This window comes from Oncorhynchus clarkii, chromosome 27 (genome assembly GCF_045791955.1).
Source record: "Oncorhynchus clarkii lewisi isolate Uvic-CL-2024 chromosome 27, UVic_Ocla_1.0, whole genome shotgun sequence".
NCBI classification, from domain to species: domain Eukaryota; kingdom Metazoa; phylum Chordata; class Actinopteri; order Salmoniformes; family Salmonidae; genus Oncorhynchus; species Oncorhynchus clarkii.
In genome coordinates this window covers 13,347,486-13,367,797 of record NC_092173.1, presented here as the reverse complement: position 1 = coordinate 13,367,797, position 20,312 = coordinate 13,347,486, and the positions used below count along the sequence as shown (strand labels likewise).

Genomic DNA, 20,312 nt, shown 5'->3' with positions numbered 1-20,312 from the left:
AGCACATTATAAAATGCCCCAAGACTACCGGTATAGATTACAGTGTCTTCCCAAAATGAACCCATCGCCACCGTCACAACAGAACACTGAGACAGTCAGACATGATAGACACAGTCCACCAGGATTCATTTCCTTAAGGTCTGATTAAGATTGGAATGTCCGGGAGCATAGTCTGACCACAACTCTCCAGGGACATATTATACACAGATTCTCTAGTCTACAAAGTATGATTCTGCCCAGAGCTATCCAAATATACACACAATCACACATCATCACAGTCCCCCAGTGCTGAGAAGTAGGAGAGTCAGGAGACCACTAGCAGCTGTCCTCAGTGGTCTCAGACCCCAGACAGTGCTACTTGACTTTGTTCAGGAAGTCTCCACACACACACACACACACACACACACACAATGTAGCAGGATGTTTTCCTCTGGGAGAAATAAACATGGGTCGAGAGGGTTAATTTCCACATATACAGAGGAACATTTTTCAAGCAAGGTACCACATTAAGAATGCCCTGGGCTATTTTTTTCTGTCTGTTAACTAGCAAGTCATTACGAGGAGACTCCTACTGAGAGAGAGAGAGAGAGAGAGAGAGAGAGAGAGAGAGAGAGAGAGAGAGAAAGAGAGCCTCTGGGAAAGGGGGGAGAGTGTCTAACAGTATCTCTCTCTGTATAACTGACAGATCTAGGGGACAATTGAGGACTTCAGATGTGCAGTATCAGTATCTTTACAGAGTGCTAAAAACAGAATCTCAGTCAGCCAACTACCTGAAAGTGACTAACCCCTGGAACCCCACTCTCTTACTTGAACTTGATAAATGTCATGCTGCGACACCAGAAATGTTTCTGTTCTAACAAATAAAACGGACCTGATCAAACTCAGATGGGGTGTAGCTATCGGCCGACTTGGAAGGAACACACAGTATGTGTGAGAGACATACTCTTGACTTTCACAACTCGGGCATTTCACTGCATAATCCACCAAAAGCAAGAGATCAGCAAATTCCCCAGGCACTGTCCATGATAGTCTTTCACAAAAACACCTTGAACAAAATCAGCCTTTTCTGGCTAAAACCAGATGTGACCTGTCCACAGCATTTCATCGTTCCTGCTTGTTTCCTGTTTCCTTACTTCCTGCGGACCGACGTGTCGTTTCACCAAAGCCCGGCCGTTGAAAAGCGTAACGAAGTGAGACAGAGTAGTGTTCACAAGAGCCGTAAACCTAGCCAATTATACCGGGCCAGATTGGCCAGGCTAAGTCTCAGACCTATCATGTGTTTAACACGTTGCGGAGAGCGTTGAGGCCGCGGCATCAACCCACAACACATAGCATCAACACTGCAAACCGCGTGTCACAATCTGAAGGATTGCATTAGCATAACGTTCTCTGACATCAGTGATTAGAAGCAGGTGGACAATTGGCCTCCTATGACACCATGCTCAAAGGGATATTCAATATATGCAAAAAGACAATAAAAGATCTACCAATAGGTGCCCTTCTCTCATTGAGGCATTGGAAAACCTTCCTTGGTCATTGTAGTTGAATCTGTGTTTGAAATTCACTGCTTGACTGAGGGACCTTACAGATTGTACTGTAAGTGTGGTATACAGAGATGTTATTCAAAAACCATGTTAAAACACTATTATTGCACACAGAGTGAGTCCGTGCAACTTATTATGTGATCTTGTTATTATTTTTAAGCATGTTTTTACACCTGAACTTATTTAGGTTTGCCATAACAGAGGGGTTGAATACTTATTGACCCAAGATATTATTTCAGCTTGATTTTTTTAATTCATTTGTAAACAATTTGACATTATCGGGTAATGTGTGTAGGCCAGTGACACAAAACCAAAATTTAATCAATTTGAAAGTCAGACTGTCACACAACAAAAAGTCACAGGGTGTGAATACTTTCTTAAGGCACTGTAGTAGACTAGGATCGACCCTCTACAGATCGGTTCAGGCACAAACACATAGGCTTGAGAAACAGACAGTCAACAGGTGCTTTAGTGTACATACCTTTCGGTATCGCTAACTGTTTCTGTTCCACAACATCCACATGAATATACGGACCATAACATACCATTGCGGGTGAGGCCCTTAAGTACATAGACTGTGGCCCCTAAGGGCCCATAAAGGCTGACTGATTTACCTGTGGCACACTGGCGTGAGGTCATTAATTCATACATTTTTTCCAGGAGGTTCCCTGGTGGTTATCTAATGGTTCTCCTGTGGTTCCAGGTGACTGGGGGCTGGGTAAAGTGTGGATAAAGCCAGTCTGAGATCCAGAGAGAGGACTGCGTGCCTCCTTGCTGTGTGAGGATGTTATCCAGACATCTGTTCTACACAACACAGACCAGGATTAGGGAACATGGAGGAAATGAAACATCATTCATCTACATTGGAGAGGTTAGCTCTCTCCCCTCTGTCTATCTCTACTCTTTCTCCCCCTCCCCTATTCCCTCCACCATTGACAAATCCAAAATCCACAGCAGAATATAAAAGTCTCAACATTATCAAATAATTGTGCCATCTCTCTCATGGTCTGACCATGAGATGGTCTCATTGGAATATGTCAAAATATGGTCGTTGCTACCCCTATACATATCTAGCTCTGTCACTCAGTATCCCTGCACATTGTAAATATGCTACTGGAACTGACCCTGCATATAGATAGAATGATTACTTACTTTCTCCTGGTCTTCTTATTTCTTATTTTTATTTCTTGTGTGTTTTTGTTCTACCTTGTGTTATTTTTTTGTGCTACATTGATATTGATTACTGCATTGTTGGGTTTGGAGCTCGCAAGAGACGCATTTCACTGTTCTTGTGAACGTGACATTAAAACCTTGACACTTGAAATACTATGGTTATATACTGTATGTTAACATTCTGATATATTTCTAATGATATGGTCTGAAGTCTACCCTACATTCTGCCACCATCGTGTGCCCCTTCGCTCAACACTCCTCTCCATCTCCACAATCCAACAGTTTTTCTGACTAGCTGGGCGTGGCTCTCCCTGAGCGACTACAACTGCTGGGTTCATGGCTCCAGGTATGGAACAGAGGCCCAAGTCTAAATAAACGTCCCATTCACCCACCAAACCTGGTTTGTATTAGTACTGTGGGGTGGCTCCAATGTGTTACACTTTATGTAAAAGGCTTTAAACATTTGGTGGATTCATGGAATGATATTATTATAATTATTAAAGGTAGACTCAGCGATATGACGTAGATACAGAAAGTAAACAGCATAGTGGGTCAATTTCCGCAATAACTAAGAGTGTTGAAGCACAAGACTCGACTTCTCCTCTTTTCTCCACGGTTTTGGTCCCGTGGCGACCACACCGTAACATGCGCTGTGTGGGACTGTGTGAGAGCAAAGTTTTCTATCTCGCTCATCTCAATATCTGTGGTGCTGCTTGTGGCAAAGTCAATTCGCTGAGTATACTTTTTCTATTTGTATTAAATATTTAATTTTTTTTTTGGGGGGGGGGGTATTTTACCCCCCTTTTCTCCCCAATTTCAATCTTGTCTCATCGCTGCAACTCCCCAACGTGCTCGGGAAGCGAAGGTCAAGTCTTGCATCCTCTGAAACATGACCTGCCAAACACCCGCCCGCTTAACCTGGACCAGCCGCACCAATGTGTCGGTGGAAACACTGTTCACCTGACGACCGAGGTCAGCTTGCAGGCACCCGGACCGCCACAAGGAGTCGCTAAAGCACGATGAGACAAGTAAAGCCTCCCGAGCCAAATCCTTCCCTAACGGCTGGGCGCCGTCCTACGGGACTCCCGATCACGGCCGGTTGTGATACAGCCCGAGATCGAACCCAGGTATGTAGTGACGCCTCTAGCACTGTGATGCAGACCGCTGCGCCACTCGGGAGGCCTGAGTCTACCTTTAAAAGAGGTGAGAGAACAGCTCTGCATCCACTACCTCATGCTCTAACCCAGGTACTGGGTACTGGCATAGGTATACTTTACACATCATATTAACTAAACAAAATAAAACACTTACTGTATCTGCGTAAGCTGTGCTGGTCATTAAGACATCACAAAGACTACAATTATCTTACCAAGGCAGAATCGCCATAGTATTACAACCACCACACTCACATCTAGGTCATCCCAAACCTGAATGCTATGCTGGAGAGAACCAATAAAGCATGGAGAACATTATACAGCTTCCCCCTCTCCAGTCTTCTTGTCCTTAATAGGTTTAGCAGTCAGAAAGCCAAGGCATGGTTCTGCAGGGCTAACTCTACTGCAGCGAAGCAGAGACAGGTAGGGCAGGATCTCTGAGCAACACAGCACAGCTTCATTACTCTGAGTGAGTTGACAGAGCTCTTGGCATGTTGAAGCCTCTCTGCTGACCTGGAACACGAAACCAAGGAAAATGCTCAGAAGCAGAGTAAAGTAGACATTTTCACATTTCCATTGCAATTGCTACGTTGTGCCCTAATGAACACAACCCTGGACTGGTTCAAAGAAGGTGTGGACAATCTTAAAGCCTGTGGCATAGTTCACCTGGTGGATATGGGAATATGGTTTCAGCTCTGATAATCAACCCTCCACTGCTGGAGTGGGCCATATTCTGAAACTACATGGGAATAACTTTGGAATAGCACTTGGAACATTGGAGCATGTGCGTATGAATGGGCATTGCTTTTAGAAAATATAAAAAAATGGGGACAAGTCTGTCATTGAGCTGCATTCAACCACATACACCAACTCAAAAAGCAGCTTACTTCGATCACACCTTTAATCACAATCACACCTTGTATCTATATGTGTATTTTTTATTCTAAAATTACACTAAACCTGGACCTAAACCTTACAACTTCTAAACCTAACCCTTGACCTTTTTATGCATTTGACTCAATACAGAGGAACAGTGTCCCTCTCAGTGAGAGCTGGCTGAAAATGGCTGCTGCCCTGCTTTAAACCTTCTGGCTGGAGAGGAGGATAAATATACTCTCTGAGAGGTGGAGGAAGGAAAGATGTTAGGGGAGAGAGGAGGAATAAGAGGTCAAAGCTTCTGTGTTCACAGAGAGAACCGAAAACCTTGACGGAAATGAGTCTAGGCTTATCTTTGTCCCCCTTCCCTGTCACCTGACTAACGTGTGTGTCCCTCTGTTGTTCACCCTTCCCTGAAAACCCAAGCAGCTCTTTCCAAACAAACGAGCGGGGCAGCCATCAGAAACAAACACTGGTGCGTCCCTGTGAAATGTCACAGCCGGAGGAAGAGCAACAAAGAGAACCCCTGGCCGGACCTTCCTCCTGCTGCGTGTGTGGAGAAGGCATGTGTGTGTGTGTGCTTGTGACAGTGTCACAGTGTTTGTATGTGTGTGTATGTGTGTGTGTGCGTGCCTGAGTGCATGCATGCATGTTTGCGTGTGTGCATGCATATGCATGGAAAGGGGGTGTAACTAATTGTTCTCTGTTATCTCTTTTGGGGGAGTCTTCCTTAGAACATCAACTAACAAACGTTGTCCTCTCGCTGTTGGCCGGATGACAGAGTGTTAGGGGTCAGAGGGTCAGAGGGAAAGGAGAGCAGATCAAGAGATGTTCATGGGAATTTTAAAGACAGGAAGAATAATACTGGATCAGGTTACTTCTCATATTTACAGTCCACAGTCCACTAGTATGCTTTCATATTTAATTATTTGATTGCTTGCTGATTAGCTTGAATAAACAGGACGGACCACTGAAGCGTTACAGAATCCTAGTCATTTGCCCATATTCACAAAGTGTCTCAGAGTTGGAGTTCTGATCTAGGATCAGGTTCCCACCTGTCCATATAATCTTATTCATTAGGATCTAAAAGGTCAAAGATCCTAGATCAAATCCTACTCTATGGGATGACTTTATGTCAATATAGGCCCTGGTGTCCAGACAGGCAGTGTCTGTTCCATCTGTGAGAAGCTCAAACTGCACATACCCTCATTAGAATCCAGCTTGCAGACTGGAGGACAGAGGATCGAGGCAGGGTTGAGTTTAAAACAATATATATTTTACCTTTATTTAACTAGGCAAGTCAGTTAAGAACAAATTCTTATTTACAATGACGGCCTACCCAGCGAGTTAGCCCCTCAGCGCCCGGGGTAGCAGCCTTCAAAGGACCCATTTTCTCCCATAGTGCACTTCTGCCACCTCTAATTACCCAGCAACCCCCATTGAGCGGCCACTGCCGATCGCAGCCACAGGAAACCCTCATTTATGTTGTTCAAAGTGAAAGCACAAGGTCTGCACTGTGTCCATTAGGACTTTACCATTTTTTTCTCCTTTAAGGATATAGGTCAGTCTCTAGGGCTGGACTCACTAATCTACACACAGCCTCACAGCTCGGCTGTAAAAATGATACACCGCAAAGGGGTGGCTAGTGGTTACAGGGTGGACACTGAAGTTTAAAAAACGTTGACCTTTACAATGTTGATGTGTTTAGTCGAAAAGGATTCTGTGTTTTTCTCTGGCCTCTCATTCACTCTTTCTCACTCTCTCTCTCTCTCATTCTCTCCCTCTCTGTCTCTCACACTCTCTCTCACTCATATTTTTACCATTCTCTCACTCCGCCTCCCTCACAAAACCCCCCAAAACCATGGCAAAGTGTCCACAACATGTTCTCTTTCTCTGACTCCATGATGACTCACTCACCATACTGGCAGCGTGTTCCTTGGAAGCCTACAGGACAATGACAGATCTGGTCACCTCTCTCAGCACACCTGCCCCCATTGAAGCAGGTAGTAGCAGCACACACCCCTGTATAACACAACGCACATCGGTCACTCCAGTAACACCTGCAAATGCTCATACACATCATGGCACGACAACACATCAACAATGAATTTAATATGTATGATAGCGCTAAATTTGTCCATAGATACATGTCTTAATACAAAAGTAATATTCAGTGTTTGACTTTGAACTCACGGTGCAAACAGCCCCTCTCCTTGCCCCTCTGTGTCCACCCAGGGCAGCACCTGGTCACCCTGTGCACATCCATACTGTACACCTGCCTGTAGGCTGTGTAGTAGCCTGTTCTGCAGAAAGGAAATGACATACAGGATCTTAGGATCTTAATTTGATCAACCTGTTGCAGGAGAACTTTCCTTCAATGCAGGAAATGTTAACCTTGTAGTGTATTTGAGGTTTTAAAAGGCTTCTGAAGTTTGTCATTTCCACTTTGACATTTCAGACTTGATTTTCCCTCAAGCCCTACAAAACTGTGCATTCATTATAATCCACACAACAATTCACATTTCCTGTTGCTGCAGGATTATTTCCCTGCTGTAGCAAACTGGCTCAAATTAAGATCCTACATCTGTATGAGCCCAGTTATGATAGGAGAGACTGAGTACAACTATCCAACAACAACAACAACAACAACAACAACAGGGTATTGGAGAAGATGTGCCACTCACCTCCTTTCGTAGCCAACACACCAGCGGTGGCCGGTGCAGCCTTGCTTCCAGACCTTGACCATCCGAGTGAAGGCCTGGACACAAGGCTGGCGTGCACCCAGCATGGACAACTCCTGCTCCGCACACACATTAGGCCTGCAGAGACACAGAGAGGATGGTTCAGTCTGTAACACTTTACATTAAGTAGCTTGTATACCTGTGTAGTAACACTATAATTACTCTGGATACTAGGACTACATTGTTATATACCATGTTATTATCATCAATTGAATCATTGATTTACAATGGCATAAAAATGGAGATGAGCGGTTTAGATATCCTTCAAGTTATTAGCGATGGGTACACAGGACAGGAGAGGGTCAGGGTTAAGGTCAATGAGAGAGAGAGAGAGTTTTTTACTCTCCTCCATCTGACACCAGAGTTGCTGACCCTTATCATGAACCACCCAGCAGCTCCAGACCCTCCAGCGTCTTGACAGGTGCCCAGCGTGTTCACCCCAGATGAGGTGTGTGTGTGTGTGTGTGTGTGTGTGTGTGTGTGTGTGTGTGTGTGTGTGCGTGTGTGTGTGTGTCTCCCAGGGAGCACGCCGACACAGGGAAAACACTGAAACCATCCAAGAGGAAGCATGTGCACACATTCCAACAGACACAGTGACATACATTACCTAGATGTGCTATCGTATGTCTATTCACAGCACCAGATAGACCTGGGAATTTAGCAATTGGATTGAATTCAGCAATAACAATTGGCCATTGTTAGGAGTTAGGAGTATCTCATTCTAGATGGCTTGTGAGTTACCTGCTGTGGGTTAAATCACATAAAGGAAAAACATTCTATCTGTATCTGTGGTCTAGGTTTTGGTCTGTTCTCCTTTAGAATTCCCTAGACTCGTGTTCTCAAATACTCTGCTGGACTTGGACAGTGTTCCAGATACCCAATAAATAACCAATAAAACTCCCCAGGCAATACTAGTTTATTATCTCGTCAGAGAAAATATGTCAGAATGTGTGCGCTTGTTTGTGTGCGTGCCGTGACTTTGTGCATGTCTTCCTGTCCGCCAATGAAAATGCCAAGGTATTCAGCAGCTGAATATCTACATACCATCCATCATAAATATATCAAGATGTTGTCAGAACAGGGATATATAACACACTTGTGTCCAAATGTGTATTTCTGCATCTGCACACACCATCTGGGTTCAATAGACAGCAGGCTAGGTGAAATAGCTAAGGGAAGTTTTAGGCTCTTATAGTCATGAAAATATCCTTCTGAATGCGTGTCCTGCACATGCTCATTCTTTTCGCGAAGTCTCTCGAGAAATACACATTGCTTTACATCCTCAGCATAATAATGATCATGCTTGCCGGGTAAAGTAATATGGTTTATTTTACGTGGGGTCCACAAAGGGCGACGCCTAGAGGACAAATGCATCCAGATTACTGTTGTGCAGTCAAAAAAGACAAGAGTACACCGTACAGATATAACGTTCGTATCCAACAGTAGAAAACAGTGACAACAAAGCCTAATAACCATGATAAGAGGCTGTGGTTGATCCCTTTAACCAAAAGCATGTTGAAACATGCTGCAATGACACATTTCCATTGAAGAGCCGCGAAATCCAAATAGACTATTTATTCCTTTGGTTATTTACAGACTCAAATGTTAATGTGTCTCAGAGACAGACACGTGAAGGCTGTAGTGTGCTCATGTATTAGATGATTCAACATAAAATATTCGAGCAACTCTAAATTCACTCACATGCCAGGTTGTAACTCCAGAGATGCGATGCGCGCGGTGTCCAGTGCTATCATGCACCACATTAAAACGTTCAAGAACATTATTAATTCACACAGGGAAGACTACAAATTAAAGAGCGATGTGGTGAAGGTAAATATCTCCTATAGACCCGTCAAATAATGATGTGCATCGAAACAGGACTATAATGCTTCTAAATTGTCCCGTGTCTAAGAGAGTTTGAGAGAGTTTGAGAGGGTCTTCTTGTCCTTTGCTTGCATCCATCCCCCTTCGTCGTACGAGCTCTATTCACAAGAGTTCCGGAGTACCACCCACGAGCACTAGAGGGTCCCTATCATCACCAATGAGATCGATCTTTACTCAGCTCTCCGCTACTAAGAGCTTTTCAACTGTGTATTTTGATCTATGAAAAGTGCAGACTATTGAACTTTAACTTCATACACTAAATAGATTCGGATTGGTTTGATTATTGATCCATTTACGACCTTTATTTACGAGATCAAACATATTTACCAACCCTAAGACTTTTTGACACCTTCCCGCTTTATTAGTTTTTTTCTCTGGAGCCTGTAGGCCTATTTGATAGTGTTTTGTTAGAGTTCAGTGATGTTTCAATTAGAAAGCGTTTATTTGGAAACAGTGACCTCCACCGTTGTTGTCGTTGAATCGTGCATTTATAAATTGCAATGTGTTATAGGAGACTACCCTACAGCGCAAGTTTGCGGTTCTCTCAGATGTTAATTCAGATGTTTTTTTAAATGTAGGCTCACAGTGCTGAGTGCAAAGTGGTTCATGAATGGCTTTATGTGTGTGTTTTTCTCTCCATCCTACTCTTCCTCTTCTCAAACTTCTCCCTCTCTCTCCATTTCTTTCTCTCTTTTTTCTCTTTCCATCTTCTCCTTCCATCACTTCAACTCCACCTGTCACTTTCTGCGTCTCCTCCTTTGCCTTCTCTTTGACATCTACTTTTATTTTGTCAATCTCATTCACTTAATTGTTTAATAACCTCTCCTGTTCTTGTAATATTCGACCTTCTCTTATTCACACCCACTTTCAACCTTTCCATTATCTTATTCTTCCTCTCCAACTTCTCTTTCTTCTTTTCCAACTCCCAACTTTCCAACTTTCTCCAATATGTCTAGCTTCTTGCTCTTTTTCTCCAGTTTCTCTTTTTGCTTTTCCAGCCCCTTGTCTTTCATCACTACCTACTCCCTCTTCTTCACCACCTAACTCTGCATTGCCACCTTCTCCTTCCTCTCTACCCCTCCTTCTTCTTCTTAATTTCCTCCTTTTCACTCTCCACTCCTTGCCTTCTCCAACACATTCTCTTTTATTTCCACCTTCTCCCCCTACTTATGGATCTTCTCCAGCAGTTTGTAGAGCGTTTTCACAGTGTCTTCTATAATCTCTGCATCCATACTCTCTTTAACTCTCTCTCAATCTCCCTCTCAATCTCTGCACATGTTCCAACCCCCAAATAATTGTGATAAAACTGCTGAATGAGTAGGCTAAATCATTTGTATCTGTTAATAATACATCAGGCAACATTTTAGGGAAATCTATTCATTCTTTTATTCATATGTTTTGACCCATGGTTAATAAGTACCCACCACGTGAGTGCAGAAATCCAGTGGTGTAAAGTACTTACGTAAAAATACATTAAAGTATTATTTAAGTAGTTTTTATGGTATCTACTTTTCTATTTATATTTTTGACTAGTTACTTTTACTTCACTACATTCCTAAAAAAAAAAGAATGTACTTTTTACTGACAAATTTAGGATGCTTAGCAGGACTAGAAAATAGTCAAATGTACGCACAACAGAACATCCATTGTCATCCCTACTGCCTCTGATCTGGCAGACTCACTAAACACAAATGCTTCGTTTGTAAATTATGTGTGAGTGTTAGAGTGTGGCCCTGGCTATATTTACATTTAAAAACGCAAGAAAATGGTGCCGTCTGGATTGATTAATATAAGGAATTTGAAATTATTTATACTTTTACTTTTGATACTCGAGAAATTACATTTGCTTTTGATACTTAAATAAAAACCAAATACTTTTAGACTCTTACCCAAGTAGTATTTTACTGGATCACTTTTACTTTTACTTGAGTCATTTTCTATTAAGGTATCTTTACTTTTACTCAAATATGACAATTTGGTACTTTTTCCACCCCTGTAGAAATCATTATCACAGATATAATAACAGGTATTTTACAGTATGGAAAACAATAATTTTCATGTGACGTGAACAACTTCCTGTTTGGGTCCACCATCCATGACAGTCATTCAGGGCGGTAGTGTACGTTGTTGTCCCTTTCAGCCTCCTGGAATCAACATCTAAAGATGCTACATCCTCTGTAATGCACCCTTGAATCTTCAGCTGGACCATATCCGTTTTTGCACGTATATTTAATACCTGGGAGAAGAACAAACCAAAGGTTAAGGCGAGCTAGCTACTACTATCAGCCAGCTTGCTTGTCAGCTAGAAATGGTGTTTCGAAAAGCTAGCATGCTAGTGACGTGTTAGCTAACTGTCTGTCATACAGACATTACAAAGTATCTGGTCAGGCCGCAGTCAATAGTTAGCTTGCTACTCGCTGAATAATGTTTGGAATTGCATTTATGGGGCTTTATTTCGGTAAACATTACAAACAGTAAGCGCACCAACAGAACTAGCTAGCTAACTTAGATAGCTTGCTAGCCAGCTCGAGACATAGCGAGCTATTATTTTTGTTGATATTCCAGCCATCCAAGGTCTACTTTGGTTTCATTGGTGAAAATACTAATACCAAACTTACAGTAGTAAGTACTCCTCATCTGGAGAGTGGAAATGCATTCAGGCCGTTGATTCGGATGCTCCTTTTATTCTTATCACACGATGGCGTCACGAGAATTCGTTCTATTTTAATTCATAAAGAAGACCATCACCATCAAGGTTTCCTGGGGTATAGTTAAAAATAAGCCTATATGTGGCTACATGGATACGCATTTATTTTAGGACCTCTTCTCTTAATAGATAAAGTAAAACTTGCTTGCCATTGTATTATTGTTGTCAAAGGGAATCCCAAACTATATTGTGTAACCAGTTAGTTGGGTCAGCTGATATTGAAAGTGAAAATATTTTTTCTTTGTATATTTTCCAGCCAAATGAACGGAGCAGCATTCCCCTCTCCTACTGCAGAGATGGCGGAGATTAACCGCATTCACTACGAGCTGGAGTACACAGAGGGCATCAGCCAACGCATGAGGATTCCAGAGATGCTCAAAATGGGCCCCTACGGTCATGACAACCCTGAGGAAGGCTCACGTGACCTGCACAACGTCATGATGCAGGTCCCAGAGAGGATCGTAATGTCTGGTAGCTATTACGTTGGTCCTCCATAGGGTCTTTGTAGTGTTGATACTCCTGGGCCATGTTCATTAGGCTCGAAACGGGATCAATTGATTTCAAATGGATGGGGTTCTCACTGACTCTAGTTTCGTTTTCCATTGTAAACGATTTTAGTCTTACTGAACATAACCCTGTATTGGCCCTTATGTGACACCCTGCCTGACTGCTTTTCTCAGGAGATAGTGAGGACTCCCAGTTCCCGAGACCCAGAGACCTGGACCTGATCCAGTCCACCCCGCTAGAGAGCCTGTCCCTGAAGACACCTCCTCGGGTCCTTACCCTCAATGAGCGGCCACTGGACTTCATGGAAATGGAGCGCAGTGCAGCCCCAGCCCAGCCCAGTGAGGAGGTAAGGTACTGGGGGAGGGAGAGTCTATAAATGGACAGAGATCGTACTGATGGGGTGATGCAATGGACCAGGCATGTGTGAACAAGCGGTATCAATCCCTGGTCATCCAAGCAGCTCAAGACTGTGCTAGTCCTCTGAGCTAAAGCCTAGACATTAGTTCTGTGAGCTTACACAAATGTTCAGATCTCTGGCAAAGCCATTTGTCTTGTGAGCATAGTTCATAGAACCACTTCCTCTACACTGACAATGGGGAGTTTATTTCAAAGTGACGGCAAAGTCAGTGTTTTACGGGAAGAGGATATCAGTATTTATGTGTTCTCCACTCCTAATAGGTGCGTTCGCAAGGGCGGTTGCGGCGGGAACGTTCAGCCAGCGAGAACACCACTGTCCGTCGCAATAGCCAGATTGCCAGAAACGATTCGACGTAAGTAGCCTATCAACTGTGGTCCACACCTCAGTAGTGCCATCCACAATCCACCACCACACCCCTCTCCTCTTCCGCAAGCCTGTTCTTCTTCCTTCCATCTGTCCAGTGGTTTTCCCTGTCTGCTGGCCTGTTTGTCTATCTCTCACTCTGTTCATTTGTTGTGATAATGATTTGACTGTAGTTGGGTGTCTGTTTCTAGCCGGTGGTGTTGCCCACTCTGTAGCCTGTTTGGTTGGTAGTTGTATCTGGGTCTGCACCCTGTGCTGTTGCAGTTCTGTGTCAGTGTGAGATTAGTGCAGGTCCCTCCTGTCCTGAGTATGGTACTAAAACTTACTTTTAATTCTCTTCACTATTAACCTATGAATCTCCCTGTACCAGGGAGAGGCACCTTACAGTAAACATGGCATAGAACCATTTCATTTTTTAAAAGCTTATTTCACTATACAAAGTCCTTGGGGGTCCTATTTTGTTCAGAGCATCTTTGTGGGAGATGACTCATTGGGACCTTAATTAGGACCTTTCCATGCTTTTGTGTCCGTATCTCCCTTCCTGGTAGAGGGTTAAGTATAGTTCAGTGGTGCACTAGTATGATCTGTTTGACATCACCCCATCAGTACCATCTCTGTCACTCTTTGGTGGCTGTTATCTCTGCACAGTGAGTAAAGTGCGGATGGTCTTTCTCCCCTCCCTCTCCTTCACTCTCTCTCCCCCTCTCTCTCTCTGCTCTGTTTTCTCTGGCTTGGCCACTCATGTTGGTGGGGGCAGTGTGAACCCGTCCCTCCCAGCCCCTCTCCGCGCCTGCCCCCCTCTCGCCATGGCCGAGGACGAACAGAACCTGTACAGCGCTAGCGGCGTTCTCTCTTTCATCCAGTCCACCACGCGCCGGGCCTACCAGCAGGTCTTGGAGGTTCTGGACGAGAACCACCGCAGGTGACCCCATGACCCCTCCTCTTAAGGTCATCTCTAGGCTGACCTCTCCCACTCTGCTCACCGTGCAGAGATTAACCCCTCAATTCAATACAATACAATTGTTTTAATCCTCTCTGAGGCAATGAAGTCCCTGCTGTTGTCTCTTTCGCATGGACAGGGTCATCAAATCAGTTCTCGGGTGTTGGACAATTGAACAAAAACTATAATCATATAATTTGGACATTTGCTCAATGAACAAAATGATTTCTCTTGACCGTATTTGAATCATTTCTTTTGGGGCAATGGGTAGGGAACACCTGCTGATTTGTAACACGCAGTAACACTAATAATATGTCATGATGTATATTTATTTATCATTGCAAATCAAGATTGACTTTGTCTGATGTGCTGTTATTGAGCTGTGGCCTCACTCAGTGCTTGACTGAATTGGTTGAGAGGAGAGTAGTGTGTGGAGCGAAGTCATATTTTCATTGAAAACAGTAGAGTTTTAAGTTAGTGCTGTTCTTGCTCGATCCATGTGCTGTAAGGCCATTATCAAGCAATGTCAACAGCCAACCTAGATAGTGATGTGTATTGTCTACTCTCTGAAGAGAAGTGTATTGGTGATGAATATATTGGTAGTCTGTTTTACACTGAATGATCAAAGTCATGAGACATTGGAACTACGAATTTCAAGAGTGAGTGTGAGAGACTTTGGGATTGTATGTGTGAGACACTGTTTGGTATGCTGCTCTATCTCTATTGCTTCCTCTCTCCCTTCCCTGTTTCTGCCTTCTTCAGCAAGCCATCGCTGCGAGGGGGGTCTGCCTTGACCTCTAACCCTCTGCATGAATCCAGGTAACTCCACCTGGCACGTAGACTTCACCCCTCTCTCTTTCTCCCTCTCCGTTCTTTTTCCTCCTCTCTCTTTCCTTTCATCATATAGGCCATAGTTATTGTCAGAAGAGGATGAGTGTTGCTGTCAATAATAGTTGAAAAGATAATTGGGCAATGAATAATGCATGTCTATTGAACTGTTGTCAATGTATTGTAAATGTATTTATAATAGAAATACATTGACAATAATTGTTTGACAATCTGTCTTTTACATCATCATTGATCAACGATCGGAAAGATCATCATGCCTGATCCATGATAGAAATGGTTAACCAGGATGTGTTTGGTCTATTTCTCTTCACCCAAGGCTTGCTCTGGCCACTCTAGACACTACTCTGGATGTCTCCATGGCTCCTGATGACATGGCTGTTGTAGATGCAGCAACACTTCGACGGCAGGTCTGCTCCTAATACATTTAGACTGTACTGTACTTCTATGGAAGGTATATCATTAAGCCCACATGTTTTGTTTTGGCTATATTGGTTGGTGGTGTTGATGTGATTTTCATTGGTGTGCCTATAGATCATCAAGCTGAACCGGAGGCTCCAGCTCATAGAAGAGGAGAACAAGGAGAGGGCCAAGCGTGAGATGATCATGTACTCCGTCACCGTAGCCTTCTGGCTTATCAACAGCTGGGTTTGGTTCCGCCGCTAGAACCCTTTCCTCCGATCCACTGTCAGAGAGTGGAGAACAAAGCCTCTCCTCTTCTATGTGTCAAATGTTAGCAAAATGTACTCTCTGCACTTAGTCCCATCGCTGGATGGCCTTGCTATTGGGCAATGGGATGTTTGTTTTCATTTAATTTTATTGTAACCATGTACTTGTAAAAAAAAATTACAATGCTATATAATTGTTTTGTTTTTTTGGCTTAAGAAGCAACGCTTGTCTCGGCTGTAAATATTTCTTAATGTTACTCAGTTGTAATCATTGCCCCCGAGGCATTTCCAACAGATAAGAGGTCTAAAGAAAAGGGAAAAAATAAGCCACAGTGGAGACAAATCGAAATGGGCTACATATGTTAAATATTTATTTGGGACTGGAGTGATGTGAAAAGATGTAAAAATGTTGTCAAGTACTATTGTTAAATTGTAAGATAATACATCATGTTAAATTTTCTCATGGGTTTAATTGATGTATAATACTGAAAGGAAACAGTCACACTATTGCTATTACACCATTTTGATTCATTATGTATGGCCCATATCCACCAAGCCATAGGCATGATATGCTATTTCTCATATTTTATCTTCAGTTCCTACCTTTTTACCAAGAACTCGCTGGCTGGAGCACAATGTTTTCAAATTGGTTGTAGTTTTCAGTCATAATGTGCCAGCATATTATGCTGAGATTCATACAATTTTATTTTAATAAATGACAAAATAGTAAATTCTGATGTTTGAGTTTAGATGTATTAATTAGCCGTGTTGGAAGCTACTATGAAAATATAGTTTACGTTGCTACCAATTACTTCACACTGGAAGAAGTTAAGATACGCTAAAGCTACCCGTAAGAAAAATATGGCATCATTAACTAAAGTTACTTAGGAAAAGTAGTTCACAACCTCCAAACTACGTCATGAACAATTATCACATCTAAATGTAATAGACTACAAATTGCAAGAACATATCACTCTTGGGTCAGATGTTAAAGAATGTGTAATTTAGCCTTTTGAACACAATGTGATGTAGACTATTAAACACCAAGCTACTGCTAAATATAATTAAATTACTAGTTGAACTAATTGTTGGTCACTACTCCGTAACACTTCATTAGTATGTTATGTATATTGTTATTACAATGTAAATTGGAACCACGTCTATGGTTGGAAGTTGGAACCCTCTTCTGATCATTTTCTAAACTGGAACAAACTTAGCGCGTTAGGGTTGCTGTCCGGAACGTATTTATTGTTACACGCCGTCAGAAACTGTCATGGCATCCGGATACATTGTAAGTCGTGGTGTGCTAACGTTTGGAATTCACTATCATCATGTTTGTAGAAATGTACTCCTTACACAGACCCGAGAGAAGAAGCGATGGATGAAAGCATACACTCTTTTGATGGAAAGAAAGTTGAAGATAGAAGGGCTTCCACCACCTAAGCCACGGTAATGATAGCTAAGATACCTTGGTATCATTGGGATCAAGTCAAGGCCATTTGTGTTGGTGCTCATAGTTAACGTTAGCTGAAATTACTATATTATAGCCAATATAGAAGACTACTGTATCTTAGGTACATACTGATTTCATGCACCATGGTCATAGTTATTAATTTCTCTATGCTCTGTCTCCTAGCTTTCAAAAACCTAACTGGGACTACCATGCAGAAGTCTAGGCATTCAGCAGCCGCCTTAAAGAAAACTTCTCCCCAGAGCTCCTGAAGACAGCCTTCGTGAACCCCTGTTACATTCAGTCAGAGAAAGAGAGGAGGCAGGCACTCGGCGTGGACTCTGAAACGGCCGCTCTGGTCCTGGGAGACAACACTCAGCTGAACACACAGGGCTTGGAGTTCACCAAAAGCTTCCTGTCTGACTGGTGCAGGGCCAGCTTCCCTAGCCTGCCCAGCAAAGGAGCGGTTGCCATTGTCAGCCACCTGACCAGTCATCCAGTAGTTTGCCATGTGGCGCGGAACCTCGCCATCGAGGACCTAACTATGAGCGCTCAATTCCCTGTCCCTGATGAAGTATTGCACAGTACGTTCCTCGCTGTGATCGGAGCACTCCAGGAGAGCAGTGGAGCTGAGAGAGCAGGCCTTTTCCTTCGGGTAAGAGGAAGATCCGCACAACTTTCAACACACACCCAACTAACGGTTAAGATTAAACATTTCAAATGAACATTAGATTGCTTGTGTATCTAAAGATGATCTCACCTCCCATGCCCTCTTCTCTCCCACCAGGATTTCCTGGTCACCCAGTTGGTAGGTAAAGACCTATTTGAAATGTGGTCGGTGGTGAACCCCATGGGGCTGCTGGTGGAGGAGCTGTCCAAGAGGAACGTGGCCCTCCCAGAGCCTCGTCTCACCAGGTCGGCCGGTGCCGGCACCGTGCTCCCACTCTACTTTGTAGGGCTGTACAGGTACGCCTCACTGGCCACTCCCATCCGTATGCCTCCTGATAAAGCCAGGAGGTTTTCCTGATCACGAGACCTGACCAGGAATACGCTGTGACCCAGGACCTAAAGTATTTTTTCCCTGGTCGGGACAGATGATCAGGAAAAACTCTTGCCGTTACTTATGGAGTGTGAGAGGTGTGTGGTAGTGTTCTACCGGTAGTTTGTTGTTTATTGATTATGCTACTGAGTGAGTGTGTGTGTTTGTGTCCTCAGTGATAAGAAGCTTTTTGCAGAGGCTCCAGGGGAGACAGTTCTGGCTGCAGAGGAGGAGGCCGCACGCGTGGCCCTGAGGAAAATCTATGGCTGCACTGAGAACCGGAGACCCTCTAACTTCTCTGCAGCAGAGGAGAAGCTCGGACTCCTACCCTCAATCCATCAGCAGCAGCTAAAGGACATGTCACCCCAAGCACTATAATGTCTTCCATCAGTTGATGACAGCTCATGACATGCCAGAGGGTCAAAGTCAAGCGGTTCCCTTAGCCTATCAGGACCAACCTCTCACAGACTCATAAACCCAGACCTAGGGATACCCTCCAAACTATGTGGTCTGCTCAGCCCTTTAAATTAGAGGACTGTCCTTTGGCAAAATAATGTTTTTTTGTGTAATATATTATTGATGTAAAAGCAAAATGTATGTGTATCCCTGAGCATGTCTCTTGAAAGAATGTTTATTATACCATCTTTGGTTTAACCTGTCTGCTTATTATTGGGTGTTATTCATTAATGTATGACTGTCCCACAACAGTTGACATTAGTCTGCTCTAAAAAAAACATGGGTTAGCAATGTGCAAAATATCTGGATTGATATCACAAGAGTAGGATCCACGACACTATACATTGGAAGGTCATTTTTGGGCTAGTCGGGATCACCTGCTGTGATTGGTTGCCAGGATAATGTCCCTGATATCCATAGTGGGAGATGTGGCTCCCTCTTTTATCCTCTGCTAATGCCACTGCAACCAATCGGCAGAACTTGGTGTGAGAACTCGACTTAAGTGTCTGGCCTGGTTTATTAAAGCTGTATTTTACTATGAAAAGTCTGACACCAGTATAGACACCCGTTTTGGCACTTTGCAAATGCACTTTTATTGTGCATTTATTTGCACAGGTTGGGAACCAACTGGATGATTGCTCTTTGACCTCAACTGGGTAATCTGTCTATTACTTCAAATTACTTTTACAGAAAGTATTTGGATTCTGCAATTCATTATTACAAATTGAATATTTTATCTGTAGTGATTGCAAGCAGAATATAGCATGGCTGAACAGTGATGTTACATGTGGGTGTGTAATGTACACTCGTTTCACTCTCCATCTGGTCCACTTCATGCCAACTGTGCTATCATCCCTCCCTGGTCCCTCGAAGCATCGGCAGCAGAACCTGTGGGCCTAGCTTCCTTCTTTCTCATCTGTTCTTTTTTAAAGCAGTCATTTAGCCTTTAGGTGGAGAATGAAGGGCTCTATCTGCAGGCAAGAAGTGTAGGCCAGCCCTAATAGGCCTACATCCCAATATATGAATCACTAGGATCACAGCAGGGTAGAAGGGGTTGCATCCTCATTCATGTTCATCTGTATTTTGTCTTAAAATGATCATCTGCACTTATTTATCTGCACTGATACATTTCTATTGAGAGACTGTTTCTTGGCCCGGATTCAAAAAGCATCTCAAGTAGGAATGTTGATCTAGGCTAAGTTTTGACTTTTGAATCATATTGACAAGAGGGGCAACCTCATCCTAGATCAGCACACCTATTCTGAGATGCTTTATGAATATATGCCCTGTACTCTTGACCTATTTTAAGCCAGTGTCCTCCAAGGTAAGCTGTCAAAGCAGATCTTCTCTCCGATGTAGGCTACTCAGTGGGACCTAGTCACCCTTGGAGTTCAAATCAAATTTGATTTGTCACATGCGGTGAATACGACAGTGAAATGATTACTTACAAGCCCTTAACCAACAACGCAGTTTTAAGAAAAAATATGTGTTAAGAAAGTAGTTACTAAAATAAACTGAAGTAAAAAATAAATACATTTGAAAAATA

General features: G+C 43.2%; 2 protein-coding genes and 1 pseudogene across 2 annotated transcripts in view; 2 read left to right on the top strand and 1 right to left on the bottom strand.

The window, feature by feature from the left end:
• LOC139385888 (multiple epidermal growth factor-like domains protein 6) overlaps positions 1-9,458 on the bottom strand; it is an 87,239-nt gene extending 77,781 nt beyond the window's left edge. Inside the window, exons 1-4 of the mRNA XM_071131173.1 lie at positions 9,190-9,458; positions 7,432-7,566; positions 6,941-7,050; positions 6,665-6,769 (exon numbers count right to left, since the gene is read on the bottom strand). Of these exons, the coding sequence (XP_070987274.1) occupies positions 6,665-6,769; positions 6,941-7,050; positions 7,432-7,566; positions 9,190-9,269 (430 nt within the window). The 5' untranslated portion in view covers positions 9,270-9,458. The remainder of the gene's footprint in view (positions 1-6,664; positions 6,770-6,940; positions 7,051-7,431; positions 7,567-9,189) is intronic.
• Positions 9,459-11,433: 1,975 nt separating this feature from the next.
• Positions 11,434-16,280, top strand: LOC139386268 (mitochondrial fission factor homolog B-like). Its single transcript, XM_071131765.1, has 8 exons — positions 11,434-11,631; positions 12,336-12,550; positions 12,760-12,932; positions 13,265-13,356; positions 14,125-14,289; positions 15,070-15,126; positions 15,473-15,563; positions 15,688-16,280. The coding sequence occupies exons 2-8, from the start codon at positions 12,340-12,342 to the stop codon at positions 15,817-15,819; spliced, it is 921 nt and encodes a 306-aa protein (XP_070987866.1). The 5' UTR covers positions 11,434-11,631; positions 12,336-12,339; the 3' UTR covers positions 15,820-16,280.
• Positions 16,281-17,061: 781 nt separating this feature from the next.
• On the top strand, positions 17,062-18,849 carry LOC139385983 (large ribosomal subunit protein mL44-like; annotated as a pseudogene).
• Positions 18,850-20,312: the final 1,463 nt, after the last annotated feature.

Coding starts and splice junctions, on each gene's coding strand:
- LOC139386268 (XM_071131765.1), top strand. CDS start 12,340: ATGAACGGAGCAGCATTCCCCTCTCCTACTGCAGAGATGGCGGAGATT. Junction 12,933..13,264: donor CAGCCCAGCCCAGTGAGGAG/GTAAGGTACTGG, acceptor CACTCCTAATAG/GTGCGTTCGCAAGGGCGGTT. Junction 15,564..15,687: donor CAGCAACACTTCGACGGCAG/GTCTGCTCCTAA, acceptor GTGTGCCTATAG/ATCATCAAGCTGAACCGGAG.